The 20631-nt window shown below is 38.2% G+C and overlaps 1 protein-coding gene across 13 annotated transcripts in view; it reads left to right on the top strand.

Annotated features, from left to right (window-relative positions):
* The first annotated feature begins 262 nt into the window (after positions 1–262).
* The window catches only part of RBMS3 (RNA binding motif single stranded interacting protein 3), a 739797-nt gene continuing 719428 nt past the window's right edge, over positions 263–20631 (top strand). For 6 of the 13 annotated variants that reach the window (XM_034993359.1, XM_034993406.1, XM_034993350.1 and 3 more), the window contains exon 1: positions 263–1013. In XM_034993359.1, coding sequence (XP_034849250.1) covers positions 939–1013 — 75 coding nt within the window. In that variant the 5' untranslated portion in view covers positions 263–938. The remainder of the gene's footprint in view (positions 1014–20631) is intronic. The other 7 variants (XM_034993370.1, XM_034993402.1, XM_034993393.1 and 4 more) reach the window with 2 other exon arrangements.

Genomic DNA, 20631 nt, shown 5'->3' with positions numbered 1-20631 from the left:
TGGTGGGGTAGATGGAGGGAAGGATAAGAAATAATCCACCACCCGCATTTGAGTTGCCTGGGTTCAGTTCCAGCGGCAGCAGCTTTGCTGCAAAAATTGCTTTGCTATTCGAGATAGCCAGCAGAGGGAATCGGAACTTTGCTTGCAGCAGGGGTTGAAGCAGGCTTTTTTTTTTTTTTCTTGGAGGAAATACTGCAGCCTTCTGGACTGCGTACGCTGCTCCCTGGAGAGGCTCTCTCGGTTCCACCCACCGGCTGGAAGGAGGGGAAGTGAATGAAAGGACAGGACAAGCCCCGAACACCATGTCACTCTGGGAGGGAGACAGCAGCAACTAAGCTGTGCAAGGTTTTTTTTTTTCTTTCTTTTTCTTTTCCCCTTTCTTTTTCTTTCTTTTTTTTTTTTCCTGTTTCTTCTTCCTTTCTCTTTCTTTCTTCTTCTTCTTCTTTTTTTTTTTTTTCTTTTTCTTTAAGGTGGGGAAAGAGACAAACAGGAGACAGGAAGCTGATCTGCAAGGATTCGGAGTTGTGCTAAAAGGACTTTGATTTTTTTTTTTTTCTCTCTCTCTCTTTACAAACGCTGGCAATTGACATCACTCCACACAGCCTGGTAGAGAACAAACTGCCTCATCCCAAGTGGACCCTAGCAGCTGGGGGAAGAAAAGCACGATCTGGAAGGCTGTGTTGTTGTTGTTTTTTTTCCCTACCGATACCCTCCTTTTTTCTTTTTTCTTTCTTTCTTTCTTTTTTTTTTTTTTTTTTGGTGTGTTTCTTTTTTAAATTCTTGCCGTGTTGGAACTAGCGAGTGGTGGAAGACGAGGGATCTCTGAAGCCTCATCAGTCATCGGGACTGTCAGGAATAGTGGTTTAAGAGGAAGCTCGGCCTGGGGCACTATACCCTGTCATCCAGTTCCCTGCCTCGGAGATAAAGATTCCAGCTACATGGGCAAACGCCTGGATCAGCCACAAATGTACCCCCAGTACACTTACTACTATCCTCACTATCTCCAAACCAAGGTATGGCTCGACCCACAGTCTGGCAAGCAATGTGGTATCCTTCTGCACTCGGGATGGGAAACAGACAGGCATGTGGATTACTATTTACCTCCCCTTCCCCATCACCTCTTCCTGGTTCTTTGAAATTAGTAACATACCAATGGAGTTAATGAGGCAGAGGAGACTCTAAGAAGAAAGCAAGCCCGGGGATGGTGGTTTTCTCTTTTCGGAGAGATAATAGTTTCGCTCGTGTCCCTTTGTTGTTATTTGGCAACATAAAAACGTTCCTGATATCCGTACTAAAGTGCTTTGCGGATGGACAGGGTTGTTAGAAAGGAGATCGTAACAGTGATGATCAGGCACAAGAATACAATTTCAGGGGCTTTTCTGGTGAGCTGTTCTTTGTTTGCGGCTCTACAAGGTTTTTTCCCACTGGATAGGACACACCAGGGTGGGGGCAACTAAAACTTTTAATCACTGAGTATAGGATGAAAGAAGGGTGTGGGAAGGTATAGTCCAGCTAACTAAAGTCCCTAAGAGTTTGTTTGGGTGTGTTTTTGTTTTTGTTTTTGTTTTTTATTTGCCTTACATATTTGATTTTATACTGAGGACGATTGAGACGCTAGAGACTGAATTTTAGAGCTTTTACAGTGATGTTCTTTACTTTTAGAAGCTCTGTTTTTCTGTGCTGGCTGCCATCCGGAGGCCTGGGTCTTGAAACAGGATGAAATGTAACTGATGATAATTGGACATGAATTGGTTAAATACTTGAGTCTTTCTGTGTGTGCTCAAATGATCACTACAGGGTCAGTGGCAAGCCCACGTAACTAAGCAGTGGGCAGTGCCAACGATGAACTTTATCCTGCAGTTCAGACATGAAAGACTCTCAGGTGTGAAATCACTGCTCCAATTTGTCCATTACATTGGACTTGATTCAGGGGGGTGGGGGGGTGGGGATGTTGGTAGAGTTACCACTTTGAATGCATGGATTGTATTTCGCATGGATTGTATTTCTTTACAGATGATATTATTTTGTATCACATTAGCCAGACTCCACTGTCTTCTTAATAAATAAATATGCCCAGAGTGAACAAGGCGTGCCTGAGTGATCTGTGCCGTCACCAGGACTCGTTGATGTGATTAGTATTTGGTAATTCATGCTGTAGTTAGCTCTTACTTATTCTGTCTCATCAAACAATGCCTATTTGTAAACCAGACCAAGCAGCAGACTTTCAGAATTATATTTAAAATTGTTGCTTTTTTCCCTTTCTGTTTCAATCGTCTATGACTCGCCCTGCCCCTCCAAGGTCGACTCGCACGTTGCTTTTTGCCTTTGCGAGCATTTAGTTTGTGCGGCTGCTGCTTAAGTAGACCAGCCTTCCTGCTCCAGTGCCTCGAGTTTTAACTCTTTGGGGGATTGGGTCAAGAGTGCTGCCTGCCTTCGTCAAGGAAATGGCAAAGCAAGGACAAGTTAAAAAGAGGAAATTTACAGTCACTTCTCATCCCCCAAAGAAACAAAAACAAGCCCAAGGGTTCCATGAAAAATATCGGACATTCCATCTCTTTTACTCATTTGGCTAAATTTTTCCAAATGTTTCAAAATTCACGCTTTCTTTTTGGTTCTTGTTTTTTACTATGAAGTATATTCAGAGAGGAAACTTTAGATAAAAATGAATGGAATAATGGAATAATTGCTTTCCTGCTTGATACTTCTTTTAACTTATTACTAGCAGGAAATAATGTCGTGCACATTATATTAAGGACAGGATGCTGGATGAGCTACACTGATGGGAAGTGTGTGTGTGTGTATGAGAGAGAGAGAGGGAGAGAGAGATTGGGGTAAAGAGAGAAAGTGGAGTGGTGAGGGAAAAGAGGAGAGCCTGAAAAATATAGAGGGAATTTAAAAAAAAATCTGTTTTGGGGTCCTGTGTAGTTTAGTGTTGTGTAGACAGGCGGCATCTGGATCTTGTTACTTTCAAGCTAGTCAAAGCCATCAACTTCTGGAACATTTTTAAAGAAGCTAGATCCATTAGGTGACCTAAGCTGATATTCGGGTAATCAGATCAGGGTGGTAGGGAATATAAGATCAGCTACTTTGGCTATCGTGGTAGTTCATATTGATTATTATGTTGTAAAATTTCGGACAGTGCTGTGATGTTGTCGAATACTGTTACGGTAGTTACGAAATGACAGACATTAATAACATTCCTGGAAGCTGAAGATGTGAAAACGTGCCCTGATTTGAAACTTGGGCACACAGGGAATGGGAAGAAGAAGGGCCAATCATACTTTAAAATGTGGGGACTTTCTGACAGCATGAATACTCTGTAAGAAAGTTCTATCATGACCCAGGATAGCATGAAAACAACTAGGTTATTTCAGTATCATGTTTTTGTTCCTTTTATACTTATATCTTAAAATATAATCTATACTATTTTTTGAAGGAAATACATGCTGCTCGTGTTTATTTGGTAAGCCTTGGTGGAATTCATAAAATTTACGGTCCTTCTAGCCTTGGATTATAGTTATAGTCTATTTTTAAACTCATAGCTATTTAAAATGATGCTGATATATAAAGAATACTTATGGTTGATAAAAATAGAGTTCTGTGGTTGACAATAAAATATTCTGGGGACATCATAACTTAAGCTGTCCTACAAATTCAGGTGTTTTTAACTAATCAACAAAAAGCCATTTACTGACATTAGTTTGGGGTGAAAAATCTTTATGGAGTTTTTAAAGAACTGAAAGACTTATTATTGTATTCATTCAGAAAGTACAAAATCCTGGACCTTCTCTTTCTACTTAAATATGTGTGTTAGATACAGCTGTTACTTTCTTATGATAAAACAAAATGAAAGTAGGATTTCTAAATAAATGGAAATGTTTCCATTTCCTCAAATGCAATTAAAGTTTTAGAAAAACTTGGGACACTTCCCTGCCTTCTCTGCTCCTCTTATTACCCATTACATGAGAACTAATCCATTAATTCTGTTGCTTAAAAGGAAAAAGGAGTTAGAAATAAGTTATTTATACTTTTCTCCCTTTGAATCATTTTCCAAATGCTTACAATATTATAGTAGACAAGTGTACATGTAAGTAAAATGGAAACCCAGTGACTAACTGATAGCTATATTGTAGCAGTGTTGTTCTAGTATGCTCGCTCTCCAAGACCCTGCATTAAAAGTTGTCATTTGTCAGTTTTCTTTTGGGCATTTCCCCCCCCTATTAAAAGAAGCACTTTCAAAAGGAAACATTTGTGATTAGGCAGAAAAGAAGAAATCTTGGTGACATGTAATATTTATATAAGAGACATAGCTGGATTAAAAAACTCTTCATCAAAACGAATTTGCTGTTTGAAGGCCACCCAGGATAATCAGCAAATTTTAGAGAAGGGGGATCCAAAAAAATAGTTCATTAGCTTAATGATAATATCCACAATCATGTTTGATTGAGTTGTAACCTAATATTTCTCAGTAATTCTGTGATAGCCCATTCAAAGCAACCAACCTGTTGCTATTGCATTGTGCGACCCAGAGTGGATTTCAATCTGAATTTGAGGTACTTTGTGGGGGGGAGGTTCTTGAAAAAGCAACTTAGTCAAACTAGGAAAGCTGGAAAGAGTGAAACATGATCACAGCCCAGTGAACTGACATTTTGCTGCTGAAAAATAGGTATTTCTCTCATACATGATATTTGGAAAACTTCAGTCATCTTCCCAAAAGTTTAAAATTCATCCAAGCACACACAGCAAGCTTGTCCTTCCTTCCGTCTCCTTACCCTGACCAGGTCAAGATGTTTCTACCAATCCGGGGCATGGTTTCTACTCATGCTGCTTTCCCATCAGCCTCCTGCTTTCCCTTCTTTGGCCATCCGCTTCCCCTGAAGATCTTGCAGAAAGGGGTTTAGCCTGTGGGACCCAACAGGGTTTTTCTGGCTGGTGGGACTCAGATTGTATTCAGAGCCTGGTGGGAAGTTGGGGTCAGGTGTAGGGAGTTATTCATCAACTGCACACTGATTTCAAGCTGAGTTTCCAACCATCTGCAGCCTGGAAAACCGCCCATCTCCCAAAGTCTAGCTAGAGCCCAGTTGATTGTGCCATAGAAAGAGCAAACACTTGAAACACAAAGGACTAAGGAGTAGGCAGAGGAAGAGAGAGGCTCCTATGGGGCAAAGGATATTCTCAAAGATGTGAATGTACAGATCCTTCAAAAGCAAAACAGAACAACCCCTTAACATACTTCTTGCACATGAAAATGTAGAAAATCTTGCAGAGGGAGGGAATGAGTTTAGAATTTCCTTAGTACTTCCTGCCTCAGATTTGCATTGATAGCCAGAGTTGGTAACTTGCCAGTTTTAAAACAGCCTTGAAAACTCCCAAGTTCTGTTTTTCCTTTGAAAGGCTGAAACATACAAAACTGGTTTTCTAAAAATCTTCCAGCAACAGAACTTTTAGGTACAACTCCAACTATTTCTTTCGCTTCAGGGGGGTCATATGATAGCATGAAACCATGATCAATCTTGTTTGTCTCATTTTAGAATGTATGCAATTTTAATTGTCTTTAAATAAGAGAAATATCATAACAAGGGGACCACTCTCCCTTTCTAGTTGTCTTGTTTGCTTTTCTCCCCGCACTCTTTATTATCACTGGGACTGTCTTTTCTATAATACAGTCATTGTTTTCACAGCACTAAGTTTAGTGCCTACTTAAAAGGAGGAGATATGTAAAAAGTTCATGGTTTGTTTTTGTTTTTTTTTCTCTCCAGAATCATTGCAAATCAAAGGAAACCTCAGGTAAATGTATTCTAACAGTATCTTTCTAATGCAGTTTCCTTTCGCTTTCTCTCAATTTGGGAAAAGAACAATAGAATTACAACTCGAAATTATTTCTATGAAGTCATTAAATCTATTAGAGGGCTGGAGGTAGGGGTGATTTGTAGGGAGGGAGAGGCAAAAGAAGACAAGGAGGCTGTAAGTTCATCTCAGGTCTTCCTGGCTCCAGGAATTCTGGAAGGCTTCATTTTTGCACTAATATGATTTTACACAATCCTTTTTGACATTATCAGTCTTTTTGGCAGAAAGTCACAATTATGCCCAGGCCAAATTCTAAGAAAATCAGTCTTTTCCTTTAAAAGAAAATCTTTTTGGTGTCGGACTTCTTATTCAGAGTAAATGGTTGATGTTTATCCAAAATTGGCTTCGAGTACTGCATTAAAATTGTGTTTTGTAACAGTCTCATAAGCCACAGCTGTATGTGATTAAATAGTGTAATATCAAAAGCATGTGAGAATAGACTTTTTTATACGATAGCTGTTACACAGCAAGAGAGCAGATGAAGCTGGAGGGAGAACGAGGGCAACAGGGTATTTATGTGTTGTAATACTTGCGTTGAGGATACACGTTGCTATTTTTTGCAGTAGTGGGAAAAATGCTGAACTCTCTTGGACGTGATTGAAAAATATGCTTTCTGAAAATGGAGATGGACATTTAAGACCAATTTTTATTTTAAATATAGAGTGCCATTTAATCAGAAAACACACATTTGCAGAAGGGTCCAAAACCAATGCAAATGGAAAGATCATCATGACTCCCATGTGGCACACATTCAAATAACAAAAGTGAATTTTTCATTTCTGCTTTGAAATCATAACTTTTTTCTCCTTTTTTTCTACTTTGATCTGTGGAACTCTTGTAAGAAAATCTTCAGGCCATTTATCCCTCAAGAAGAGTCATAGGTAATGATGATTAGTAACTTAGGGACAACAAAATAGGTGGTAGTATGATTATTTTTTAAGATATTTGAAAATATGATACTTGGTTTTGTATGCATATTATTCCTTGGTGGCCAGTGTTAAAAAGTACATACTTGTACAAAGAGACACAGCTTGTGGGTCTATCTCTTTAGCAAGATGTCATAGGAAAGGGATTTCTCTTTTTTATGGGATGATTAAACTATAAAGTTTTTGAAAAAAAAAGATACCTATAATCTCCAGTTTTCTTGAGATTATGAATCTATAGATACTAATACTAATAAGAGATTTATTAGGAAGTCATTGTTTTCAGGGCTTTGAAAAAGCCTAGAGAGGTGGCCATCGGTTTTCAGATTTCAGACACTGAAAAGCAATTTGGAAAAGGGGGAAAAAAAAAGAGGGGTTCCCAGAGGTAAGTTGGATTTGGTTTTGTTTTGTTTTTCATGTTGATATAGGCAGCAAATTTGTTCAAATTTAATTTTTTTTTCATGTAGATTTATTGGTCAGGAAATATATACCATGTGGAATCAGATACCTGGATAAAGTTTGTAATTCAGAACATTGACATCTAATAGATAACAAAGACTATGGATAGTAAGTCCTGAGACATGGATTCTGGTTTTGTTTTGTTTTGTTTTGAGGGAGGGAATTCTCTGATTTGTGTGTCAGTGGATTGGTTTCTAGGTCAGGTTCTCTAAGATCTCTTCCAGGCTTAGCATTTGTGACTCCTACTTTGAGATAAATGAGCCTGCTTTGATGTATTCGTGGGACTGGGAGATGACCTTGGTTTTGTGCCATCGGTGAGTTTTTGTTCAGGTCCCCATCGCTTTCTCCAGAGCAGATCAAATGCTGCTTTGCCGACTCTGGTGATTTGATGAATTTAGCTGTCTGCTTCCTTTGCCACATCTAAACCCTGTGCACCAAGTGAAACACATCCATCACCCGGGAATGGGTGGAGAGCAGTTCCCAGGGGTGGGACAGAATGACAGGCATCATTTAATCATGGTCATTGCCAGCTTTGTTGTTGTGGTTAAAGTTTTCTCCTTTGGGTAAAATTAGAACTTATCTAAAGACTTGATGGTGACAGTGTGATACTTTACTTTTCCTCATTTAACTTCCTCTCTGCAGGTGGTATAAGAACTGAATTGTTAGGCGCATGTTTGGTCTAACCAGTTGGGGTGATGAAGGCAGAAGGATTGCCTCATTAAGGCCCTGACAACACTAGTTTGGTGAATGAAACTAGGAGCTAGTGTCAATATGGGAATGATAATCGATAGATGAAATACTATTTTGACTGGAGTTTGCAAATCCTTCATATCCCTGAATTTCTGATTAGTAGCCTTTAAAACATGGGAAAGGAATACTATAGTAACTATAGTATATGGAGTAATACGAGGAAGAGAATAACTTCTCCAGGACACATAAGCAAGACCATCATCTTTCTCTCTTTTTCTTGCTAGATACCCTTCGTATTCCCCCAAAAGCTCCTGTTAGCTGAATTAATGAAAGTATGTGGAACCTTGAATTTTGTTTTTATGAATGATAGCCAGATAGAAAAAATAGACTTGACTATATACATAGTCAAGGCAGTCCTGATAGTGTCCTGTCCTATTGTGTGGAAAGTAAGAGACAATGGAAGAAAAATAAATCTTACTATATTCTAAATATTGGTAGTAATTGTTTTAGGTACTGATATTTAATTTGTTTCAGAATTAGCTTTCCTATCATTATATTATAGGCTTAAGAAATTGGTATACATCACACTCCATATGCTAGAATCTTTGGTTATTTCATCCTTAGCTGATAGTTTTCAAGCTGAATATGGATCATGCATAGAATTTCAGAAGGATTTTTGAGAAGTCTTCCTATTTTTATCTCGTGTACCACTGTCTATTTATCTTAGTCATATTGCTGATTGATGACGATTTAATGAAAATGAAAATGGAAAACAGAATGCTAACTATCTGGGTTTCTGGAACTGGTTAAGATACCTTAAAAGCTTTCCTTACACATGTGAGTCATATTTGAAGCTATTATCGATGTCTGTAAACTCTCATGTTGCCCCTTCTAAAACTTATCACTGACACAAATTGGACGGTGGCACCCTGACTATAACTTATGCTAAGGTAACTTAACATTCAAGCAAATATACTTTTAAGCTCCCAAGTAGTTTCGAGTAGATAAAGTACTTGAAGGAGTGTGTGCAAAGCTTGGAGTAAAGTTTCAGAGATTCTTTTCTAGTGTATCATACAAAAAACCATATGACATACCTATGATGTTTAATATCTCCTCAAAAGATTAAAAAAAAAACACACAGTTTTTTGTGTTGTTGTCGTTTGACTTGGTGCTAGTCCCTTGAAAGGCTGTGACAGCTCCTAATTACCCTTGGTCTTGGCTTTTGGCCCCTAGGACTCTTGTCCATTGTTGTGCATATCAATTCAGACTGAACCATTAGAAATAAGGATGTGGTGTTTCAATATAAGGCAGGGAATTCTGAAAAAGAATAAAATTCTGATGTTCTTTTTAAAATTTATTCCAAAAAAATTAACCACTGCCTTTAAAATTTATTATTTATCTGTTAGGACAACTAGACTTCATGTTAACAATGGCAAGTTTTCCCTTCCTGGCTTGTTTTTGTTCTTGTGTTTAAACTTTGTTAATAAGCTGGAAAAAGATAAGGAAAAAAAATCAGAAGGGATAGGTCAATTAACATGGAAGAATTTCTCTACAAGTTTAGTGACTTCCTTAAACAGTGGGAGAAGTGAAGGGTCATTTTAAAAACCTCCATATTTTCTGGCCAGTCTTGGAAGCCCCCATCCTACAAACTAACAAAAGATATTAAAATGCATTCATATTGCACATCAAATTAGAATTTTTTTGCAATAAAATAAAGAGCTTTTATAATTTTGCTGCCAAACTCTTTGAGTGCAAGTAAATTCATTTATCTATGCCTATGAATTTTGGGACATCATCTTGCGTATGAGAGTGTTTTTACAATGTGAACAAATTCTAACGTACAGAATTTCTTGAGGTACAAAGATTATCAAGGGACTAAAGTAGAAAAATGAATAAAGTTGATAGTGAGTTATGCTTTGTTGATACGCAAACAAATGTTTATCACTTTTGGTTTCACTGTTTTCTTTTTAGGTTGGAGGCAATGCGTTTTTTTCATCTTGTTAGTGTTTTTGTGGGTCCCTAAAGCGGTCAGAAAGCCTGAGAAGCTGGCCCTATCTCTACGTATTGTGGCCTTTTGGCATTTAAGATATCTCTGTATTTTAGTAATCCCAAATTTCCGGGGCGGGACACTTGGTGGAACAGCACAGCATTTTGGAAAATGTCATTAACATTCTTTGGCTAAAATATGTCAAAAGCAGACACATTGGATTGACCTTTGGCAGCTAGAGCAACTGAGAGGTCCAGATCTGGTGCCAGGCTCACAGAATATTTTCATTGTGCAATTGGTGGAATTGTTTACCAATTGGAAAGAAAAAAGAGCTTGAATGTAACAGGTGTTTCCCTGGACTTCCAGCTTGGGGTACAGACAGGAAGCAAATAATGGCATGGTATGCACTTGATGGCATAATCTTTCTAAATACTTCTGTCTGTAAATTGGGTCCTGGGTTTGTTGCATGTATTAAAATGGCCACCTCCCCCTGTTCCTCAGTGTCCATGGTTGTTCACTTCTCTTGAATCCATGTGCCTCTCAAAGAACCCATGTATCTACACGTATGCACACTCCAATCAGATCTACCATTATTTGCACAGGTGTTGAGCACCCTGAAGATACTGCTTCTCCAGCCCTGAGCCTTGTGTGAGGGCTTCCTTCGTATTCATTCTTGTCCCAGTGATACAAGACAATCAGGATCCCAGGCTCAGGGCATGATCATTTCCTCCCAACTGAGTCTTAAGAAGGAGGCTTTTTGTTTTGTTTTGCCTTTTCTTTTTTTCTTTCTCCAACGTCACGCATACATTTATACCTAAAAATTCACTCCCTCCCCCAGGCTTCCAGGGAGAATTCTCATAATCGTCCAATGTTTTGATTCTCTACCTAATTACTCAATTTTTCTTCCCAGCTCTCTAGCCAGATCTCACTGAATTTCATCAGCAGATTCAATGAATCAGCTTTGATTTATCTCTTTCACACATAACACACTCACACTTCTGGAAACTTTAAGGATTATTTCAGTGGTTCTGATTTTCGCTGAGTCTAAATGACCAAGTGGAATATGAAGGGGGCAAAGTGGTCTCAAGGTGACATACCTGTTCTCTCCAGGTTTGTTTTTGTTTTTGTTTTTTTCTGCTAGTTGGTAGCAAAAAAAGACAAGTCTCGCTGAAATAGGGTAACTAATAATTTCCCTTTTTTTCAAAAGTGTAGTATCTTCCCATAATCTGAGATATATTGATAATGTATCAAGTTAGATACCTATTCTCTTTTCCCTATTTTTGATAGTATCTTTTAGAAATCTTATTGATCGATCAATTCTAATTTTTTTCTCAAATAATTTCATAATAATTGTACAGCAGAAATTCTAATGATCTTCAAAGCTTTTAGTGATGAGGCTGTCAATGGCATGGTAGAAAAAAAAATGACAGTTCTACAATTTTATTTATTTTTTATTTTTTTAAAGATTTTATTTATTTATTTGAAAGAGAGAGAATGAGAGAGGGAGAGCACATGAAAGGGGGGAGGGTCAGAGGGAGAAGCAGACTCCCTGCTGAGCAGGGAGCCCGATATGGGACTCGATCAAGGGACTCCAGGATCATGACCTGAGCCGAAGGCAGTCGCTTAACCAACTGAGCCACCCAGGCGCCCTACAATTTTAATTTAACAAATGATTTATGAGAAGCACCAAGAAAGATAAAACAAAGAGAAGAACCAAAATAGAAAGGCCAAGATCTTATTCCATTTTTCAAATTTCTGGAATTTGGCCATGTGTTTTCCTTTTCAAAGGCAAATGATAAGAGCTATATGGTAAGGAAAATATAATTTACAAATCGAAGAACATCTTTGGGGAAAACTTTAATGTCAATATAGAACCTGATATGGAGGAGTCATATAGTTGAGGCTTTTGGTGTCTTGTGGAAAAAAAAAAAAATCAATGCTTGTGAGGACAAACTTAGTGCTTTGTTGGAGTTTTTCATATGTTGAAGCACTTAGTAACCTCCAGCACTGGCTTTTTTTGTTCTGATTTCCCATCAGTAGTTCTTCGGGAGAATCTGGATAAAAGCTTTATTGATGCTTTTGATTGGAAACAGGAATGTTTTTCAGAAAGTCTTTGGAATCACATTTTAACACATATTTTGGAATTTCTATATATAAAATGTCCATATAAAATCCATAACATGCTTAAAAATATAATCATGAGTGCTGTATTGTTTGGTGGAGAAAGGATCTGGCTTCAAGAGGGGGAAAACAACAGCATCCCATAATAAAACCAGCAAACCTGTATTGGCATGAGAATCGTACAGTGCAGAGTGCTCACCAGAGAGTTGTGCTGTTTGCAGGCTATGAATGTGCCCAGGGATCCACGGAGCAGCTGAATTGGGGATGTTTGTGCAATCGCGCTTCCGTGCTCTGGACTCCCAGTACATGTGTACATTAGAGGGTGGGTCCTGGTGAAAAGAGAATCCGGATTTCAACATGGTCCTTGAAGAATTTAGGTCAATAGAGGTCCAAGAAATGTTAGCTATTATTATTAGTCATGGTCCATCTTTTCTGCCAAGTTAGTTTTCCTCACTTCCCCATCCTTATTCCATTTAGGATGGCTGTCTGAAGTGACCTTGCTTGTTCATTAAATCATCTACATCTTCCAGCCTTTCCCACACTGTCCTTCCTGGGGAGGATGAATTCTTTTCTTTCTGTATGACAGCTTCTTCACTTGCCCTTGCCTGCTCACTAGCCTCCCCCGCCCTTTGCTGTCCTCAAGTTTTCAGCTATGGCTTTGCCTTCTTTGCCTCCTTGCCTTCAGGTCCTAAACTTCCATATCCTCCTTCTTACTCTCTTAGTTTCCAGTCCCCTCTTATCTTTTTAGTTATTTTTTTTTTCCATTTCTTTCCAAGGTAGGGTGGGATTGGGTTTTGACTTTCTTCTTTTCGTGCTTTGTCATAAATTTATTTTTGGCCTTTTGAGTACACCTTTACTCCTCAGCATTGTATTTGTGTCAGAATTCATCTGTGAACCCCTTGTGGACTAGGACCGTGGGGTCTCCATCTGTAAGTATCCTGCAGTATCCAATAGAGTGCCCGATGCAGACTGAGTGCATAACGAAAGGTTTTCAGAATGCATTAATCTGTGTTGTTCTGTGTCTTGTGCATTAGTCCATTGCTGAAAACAGTGATTTTTTATTTTATTTATTTTATTTTAGTTTTTATTATATATTTTTTTGGAAAGCAGTGTTTTTTTTGTTTGTTTGTTTTTTTAACCAGACTGCTTAACATTGTTTTCATCTCTGTGGTGCTTTATGTTAAAGGGCATTTTGTATACCAGAAGTAAGTCTTACTGAAGTATCTTTCTTAATATATACAGATTGATACAATCTCTCCCTGCCTCACCTTTTCCCCCCTGAAACATGGGGGCCACTGGGCTAGGTAGCCTAGGACTGTTGGCTGGAGTTGGTTTAGATCACTAGCTAATGGGACAAGCTATGATGGCAGAGGCGAGCGAAGTCAGAAACGGCAATAGAAAAAGAACAGAAAAGAAGAAAAAAGGGAAGGAGAGGGGAGGGGAGAGGAGGAGAAGAAGGAAAAAAAAAAAAAAAGGCAAAGCAAAGCAAAGCAAAACTACCACAGCATTGCATTCCAAGATGCTGGCAAGAGCATCAGAACATGTGCCAACTCAGGGAGGGGCAGAGTGGATTTCAAAGACTCTAAGTAGCCAGTATTTGGAACTTGGGGATGAGAGTAAGCAAGTAGGTCAGGACTAAATGGTAGTGATGGGTGGTTTGGAGGGAATGCGAGAGGCCATTCCTGAGCAATTGCCAAAAATATCAGCTTGTATGTGCGGCTTCCTTTCTTGGGTTGGCAGGGAGTTGGACATATCAGGAGGTGAACTTTGCTTACGGAGCTAGGAGACGGGTTGAACGTTAGTTCCTTCCCTTTGTCTGCTTTGCTCACAGAGGATCTTGAGTCTATTAGCCGTATATCATCTACCCATGCCACATAATTGTCCACAACAATACTGACATGGATTTTTTTTTTTTAACTCAAAATTTGAAAAGACCACTTTGAAGATCAGGCAAGAATGACAGAATTCCTATTTCGGAAAGAGAAGTCTATTCACCTTCCCTATACAATTAACTAAGCAGGTATAAAGACATGTCTAAAGTAATGATAGATAATACAAGATAGGGTTCTGATGTAAACTTCAAAGCTTTTCTCTCCAAGGAATGTATGAAAACAGTAACCTAGTTGTGGCTAAGGGAACTGTGTTTTTGGTTTGGACGCCTCTTGATTTTTCCAAGTTGCACTGATTCTCTTATGTTTGTTCTGCAATTTTTTTTTCCTCTATCATGTTCTTTTTTTGCATCAAGGTTCTTTTTACCATTTTCACAAAATATAGTTTCTATATATGTAATTCCTCAGCACTTAGTAAATTTTTCTATTGCAAGGTAATCCTACTCATTTCATCTAGTGAAACAATTCAAGATGCATAAAGAATATTAGTAATGTCCTTCAGGATAACACATTGTCCTGTCAGAACTCTCGGACAATGCCAAATTTAATAATAAAATCATATATGTTCTTCTATAGCACTCTTTATGTCTGTGCTAACATAGTATCGGACCTATGGTATATGAGATCATACTGAACAGGTTATTTTACTCCTTTTCTCATTGAAAAGCATACTTTGTGACATTTTCACCAAGTCATTAGACATATAGCTTTTTTATTTTCAGGATAATTGTTCCTAGTGCATTTGCACCACGTATTATGCAGGTGATAACCATTGACGGGCATTAATTTCTTTTTGCCACTGTTTTGCCATTATATGTACAAGGTACTCATTTAAATATAAGTTAGAATCAGTGATTTTCTAAGCTGGTGTTATTCCCTTTAAAGACTTTCTTAAACCACTGAGAAATGCCTTGATGAGTTAGTTTCCTCATACACAAGAATTGACCTCTACTCTTGGATTCCTAAACTTAAGACCCTGCCTCCTGCAGGATCCGCCTGCCCCTTTGTGTTTTGGTGATAAGGGTTATCGTCTGCTCCTTTTGGTGAGATGGTGCAATTCCTGGCTGAAGTTTGAGCTGAAAGGGAACGTCTCACATTTGGCAGAAGCAGAAATGTCTTCTTTTCTTTGTGACACCATTGTTGGGATCCCAACAGGTGCCTGGGGTCCGCGGTGCCACCATTTCCCTGCTAGTCAGCCATTTGACATGGGCTGCACTGTTACAGGTTGATTTCCTTTGTCTGCCACTGCATATTCCAAGTGGAAGGAACAACAGCAGGGCAAGGAGAGCCTCCAGCAGCCCAAATCTTCCCAACTGATTGGAATCCCACTGAGGCATTTTTATCCTAGATCAAATATTTTGTCCCAAGGGTTTGGGCATCAGATTTCTTTTTACATTATTATCTTGGGAATACTGCACACTGTATTTTGCATTTCCCTTATCTGTTAGACTTGTTTGGTGCTGCTTGACCATAGGGGAAATGTCATGGTATCTTCATTGAGCCGGAGCAAGTGACTGTGGAAAATCTAATGAACCTAGGTAAAATCTGACTTTATTTTATTTTCCCCCGTACTTGTCCTGTTTCTTACTCCTAATATCAATTTTAATTAAAGACAAAATATGGCAAAATAAAGAATAAAGCAAAAGTTTACCCATAGAAGACGCTATGCTGGCTTTATCTAGAAGTATTTACTAAGATCTGTCTAGAAGCCAGTAGACCATAAAGCTTCAACAGTTTATTCTTCCTTTAAGAAAAGTTAGGCAGAGGACATGTATTTCCAATAACACTTAATTTTCTCTCACATACTCATATTTCACAGAACTAATCATAGCTTTCAAAGTTTGATGGCCAAGTTTCATATGCTACTTTGGAAACTTGGGGAGTTTTCCTAAACATGAACCTGCCAGGATGATTTTTTTTCTCTTACTTTGATGTATGTGAGGTGGGATAGGGAGCTTAGTTCAATATACTAGGGTCAATTTCGCATTTTCCCATTTTACAACTAGAAATCTCACCATTTTTCACCCATGCTTAAAAATCAACAGTGTACCATATTCCATATAAATTTAGTGCAAGTAGAAGCATTTTAACAAAGTCTGGGAAAGGAACTTAATAATCAGAAATGACAGCAGCCCTTCGGTTAGGTGAAAAGATTCAGTGTGCTAAGCATGGTTCTGGAAGGCCCAGTGCTTCTGTTCTAGAACTTGTTTTAATGCCATCTCCGCAGGGTTTCCTTACCTTTTTTCATACTTCAGTTTCCTGCCATTGCTTCCCATCACAGGAGTATTTAGTTATTTGATAAGATGTCTTGACGATCAATATAGACTAGTAGTAATGTGTTCTAGTGTTCTGTAAAGAATGCCAATATATTAACATATTATGAAGATGATAAAATATAAATAAGAACCATTAACTCCAAGAGATTGTTATTAGTGATAATGGTAAGGAGAGGGTGACTGAAAGGCCCAGAATTGACTTAATGCCTGAGTATAATGGAGTATGAATCCTTGTGATAGCACCGATCAATGCTATTCATTGAAACATTTCTTTGCACTTCCATTATGTTTCTCTGGCATCCATCTCTGCAATCAGCTGGATTGAAATCATGTAGAGAGATCCACTTTCAATATTTCTCATACTTCTTACACGAATTTTTCTTTTTTATTGTTGTTTTATTTTGGAAAGCAATGCAAGTCTGTCTCAGCGCTCCATAGAAAACTCACCCTGCAGTCTGAGATGAATCTATTGGGAAATTGTCTGGTTTTTACATTGCCATACTTCACAATACTTGCGCTTTCCTTATTTAAGTTCCCAGGATGCCTTTTGTCCCCTAAAGTAACTAAATTAGAGGAGGGAATGGGGTGTTATTTTCTTACAGCCAGCTTATAGAGTGTCAGCTCATGTCTAAAAATGCTTTCAGTGAGGCCAGCGCTGGCTCTGGGTGTGGTATTGGGTTCTAACTAGATAATTTTCCAGACTATTCATTGGGGAATGAAAGGATTGAGTTTTGTTTTAGGTTCTCCAGCTGACATCAAGTTTTCAAATATCTTTCAAACTGATTCACATGTAGCATTACTAAATTTTCATCTGAGCAATCTGTTAATCTTCTTCCAGCTATAACGGCTACACTCACCAAGCTCTTCATGCTCAAAAACCAAAGGCCATCTCAAAGGTCTTCAAGCTGTGTGACCCTCAATCCTTGCCTGGCACATAATAGGTGCTCAGTAAATATCAGTGGACTACACGGGAGTTGCCGTTTCATATCCTGAGCTCTAATAACACTGAAAGACACTTTTTGGACGCTTAACCATTTTTTTTCTTCCCTTCAGTATGTCCCACTAGCTGCCAGAGAAAAGAATCCTTGTCTATGTCTTCTCTGTGTTGCCTTCTGGTCCTACTGCATTGACTTGCACATAGTCAGTGCTAGTCAATATTTACTGAGTAAAGAATGGATTGCCTCACTCTCTAAACATCCTTTTCGACTTTATTCTTTTCAGGAAAGTATAATGCAACCTCCTCTATACTTATCTGTGTTTCTCTTCTTTTTCTTTTTTACTTTTTAATTTCAGAATAATATTTCACTTTCAATTTCAAAGATACTGACATAAAACTAGGAAAAAATGTAAAGGTGAAATTCTCCTCAAGGTGTTTGGCACTTTTTTTTTTCTGTAAAGTATTTGCTTGCTTCTTACTTATTCACATGTTTACTTTCATGTCAACATTGACTCAACCAAAAAAACCAGGTGACTGAGTACCTCTGCCTTCTCCTATACTTTTGTATATTTTTCATCTGAAGGAGTTTTGGAAAAGAGGGAAATGAGATTTTTCAGTGTTTGTGCACTGTTGAATTACAATATCTTGCAGTCCAGCACTGTGTTCATTTATTCTATAGTTATTAAGAAGGGATTTGGAACTTGGAATTTCAGAATGTGAAATAAAATGTATCACTCAGTGCATGTTCCTGGAGCTCTTTCTTAGGTCGGCACTGTATAGGGTGGTTTGAACAAGACAGAAGGAGGTTATGATGTTATTCCTACTCTTCAGAAGTTGGTAATTTGTTTAAGGAAACAAAGGAGACACAATGCACAGAGGGAGTCATTAAATGCTAAATTGTGTCACAGTGACTTGAAGAGAAAAGGATGAGGACTGTTTGGGCAAGAAGAGCCACAGAGGAAGAGAGTCTTGGGTCAGTCTTGAGGTACACAAAAGAATTGGACATTTGGCATATTGGGTAAAACTGGGAAAGGATGGGAGGGTGTTCCTGCTAAAATAAGAAAGAAACCTAACATAGGCATGTTGTTGGAACTCGGGGGAGGCAGGAGAAGAGAAAACAGACTTAGCTGGAACAGAAAGTTAGAGAGGGAACAGTTTGGATAGCCAGAGGGTAGCAATTACTGAAAGGCCTTAAGGAGGTCAGGAAAGAAAAAAAAAAAAAAGTGAATAATTGTTTAATCTTTATACAGGGATTGGTTTCATAAGCTTCATTACAAAAGCATAAACCATAAGTGAAAATAATGATAAATTTAAAATTCTTCATTGTTTTTAGGAAATTCCTGCATGTTGACCAGAGAAATATTTCTAGATTTTCAAACAGCAAAACCCTACCATAATGTACAATAACAAGCAAATAAACACTCTTGTAAAAAAGAAAAGAAGTTTGCAGCATACTATCACAAAGGTTTAATGCATTAGCTATAAAATATGTTCCTAATACTTAATAGGAACCTGACCTCCAATAATAAAAGGGACAAAAATTCATAAATGAAGAAATAGAAATAGCTATCAGGCATTCAAAAGTATGTCACTAATGATCAAAGAAATGATGACTAAAATTACAGCGAGATATTATTACCAGCTAGATTTTTTAAAAGTTAAATATTTTCTAATGACTAGGGTAGATTGCGGTGTAGGGAGATAGCCACTCCCCCACACTGGTCACAATCAGGGTTATTTTAACAGATAAGGAGATTTTAAGCCTCAATTTGAAATAATGTATCAAATGCTTTAAATAGATACATACCCTGTTGCATAGCAAGTCCAGTTCCAGAAATACCGGCTAAGGTTAAAGTATGTATGCACAGAGGTACTTATTACAGCACTGCTTTTAATAGAAAAGATTGTAAGCAATGTAAATGTCCATCAATAGGGAGTGCATTTAATAAATGATGTTATATCTTTCAAAAGAACCACTATGCAGACATGGGATCAATGAATATGGATATGTTGACTAGAGGAAATGACATATAGTTCCAAACCTAATCCTTAAAATCTGTGTATGCATGTGTGTGTATGTGTATGCTTATGTCTGTGTTTATTTGTTCCTGGAAAAACAAAGGAAAGGTTTTGTCTGGGTTTTTGGAGTTACAGGCCTTTTTATATGCTTTTGAATATGAACTGATGATCATTACAAGTAATTAACATTGGAACTTGTTTCCAAGAAATAATAACAAATTAAGAGGAAGCCAAGCAAACAAGTGAGGATCTTGATGCGGTTTGTAGAAGAAAGCCATTGAATGCCGCTTAATTGAGAGAGAAGTAACGTACAGGAGAAAGGAATGCTTTGAATTGATTACCAGTATTTTGCAAGATGCCGTGGAGCAGAAAGGTTGCATTTAGGAAGTTGAGCTAAACCAGAGTAGGCATAGATAGGAAAGCACAGAACATCAGGGGGCCAGAGAAAGGCCAGTAAGAGTGGAGAAAGGTGCCTGAGAATCATCTGATGGTAAAGATAATGAGCTTGTTTCAATCATGGTAATTTTGAGGTGATAATGGGACACCCACATGAAGATGGGCTTTAGGCAAGGAGAAAGAGAACTAAAGCAAGATCTGAATCCAATGGCAAGAAGAGAGATTTAAGTGTCATCTACATGGAGGTGACATTTCAAGTAGTCAGTGGGAATGAGGTCACCTAGAGCGAGGATAGAGCAGCAGTGGAGAAGGGGGATGACCAAGTGAGCTGTAGTCTCCCATCCTGTCTGTGCTGTGCATTTCCTTACTTATGGTTTAAGATTGTCCTCAGCATGATGGGACTCTTTCAAATGTCAAGAAAAGAATTAGTTACTGGCAAGAGTATTTGAGTGACAAACATCAGAGACTTTAGAGAACTGGGCTTGAAGAAACTTAACCTATCTTAAAGTCTGAACTTTCCTTTTCCAGGTGCAATTTTATCTTTACATGCAATTGTCCTGTGCTGTGTACTTCCTATTTTGCCCAAGTGATCCTTTTGTGGACCCATTTTTGAAGAGTTTTTTTTTTTTTTAAAGATTTTATTTATTTATTTGACAGAGAGAGACATAGCGAGAGAGGGAACACAAGCAGGGGGAGTGGGAGAGGGAGAAGCAGGCTCCCCGCTGAGCAGAGAGCCCGATGCGGGACTCGATCCCAGGACCCTGGGATCATGACCTGAGCCAAAGGCAGACTCTTAACCGACTGAGCCACCCAGGTGTCCTTAAAGAGTTTTATTTAGAAAGTATGAGACAGGTGGATATGTTTCATTTGTTTGTGTGCTTGTTTCTATGATTTATTTTCATTTATTTATTTATTTATCTGTTTATCTATTTTATTTGTTTGACCAATTGATTATTTTATATGGGATTTCTTTCTTGAGTTGTATTTTAGGTTCTCAACTGGTTCTCAAATGCTAATATGCATAAGAATCCTCAGGAGGTGCCCAGCCGAAATAGCTCAGTTGGGGCAGCGTTAGACTGAAGAATCC

This window comes from Mirounga leonina, unplaced genomic scaffold (assembly GCF_011800145.1).
Source record: "Mirounga leonina isolate KUSES-001 unplaced genomic scaffold, KU_Mleo_1.0 Mir_115, whole genome shotgun sequence".
In the NCBI taxonomy this organism is placed as follows: Eukaryota; Metazoa; Chordata; class Mammalia; order Carnivora; family Phocidae; genus Mirounga; species Mirounga leonina.
This window is presented reverse-complemented; position numbering and strand designations above follow the sequence as displayed.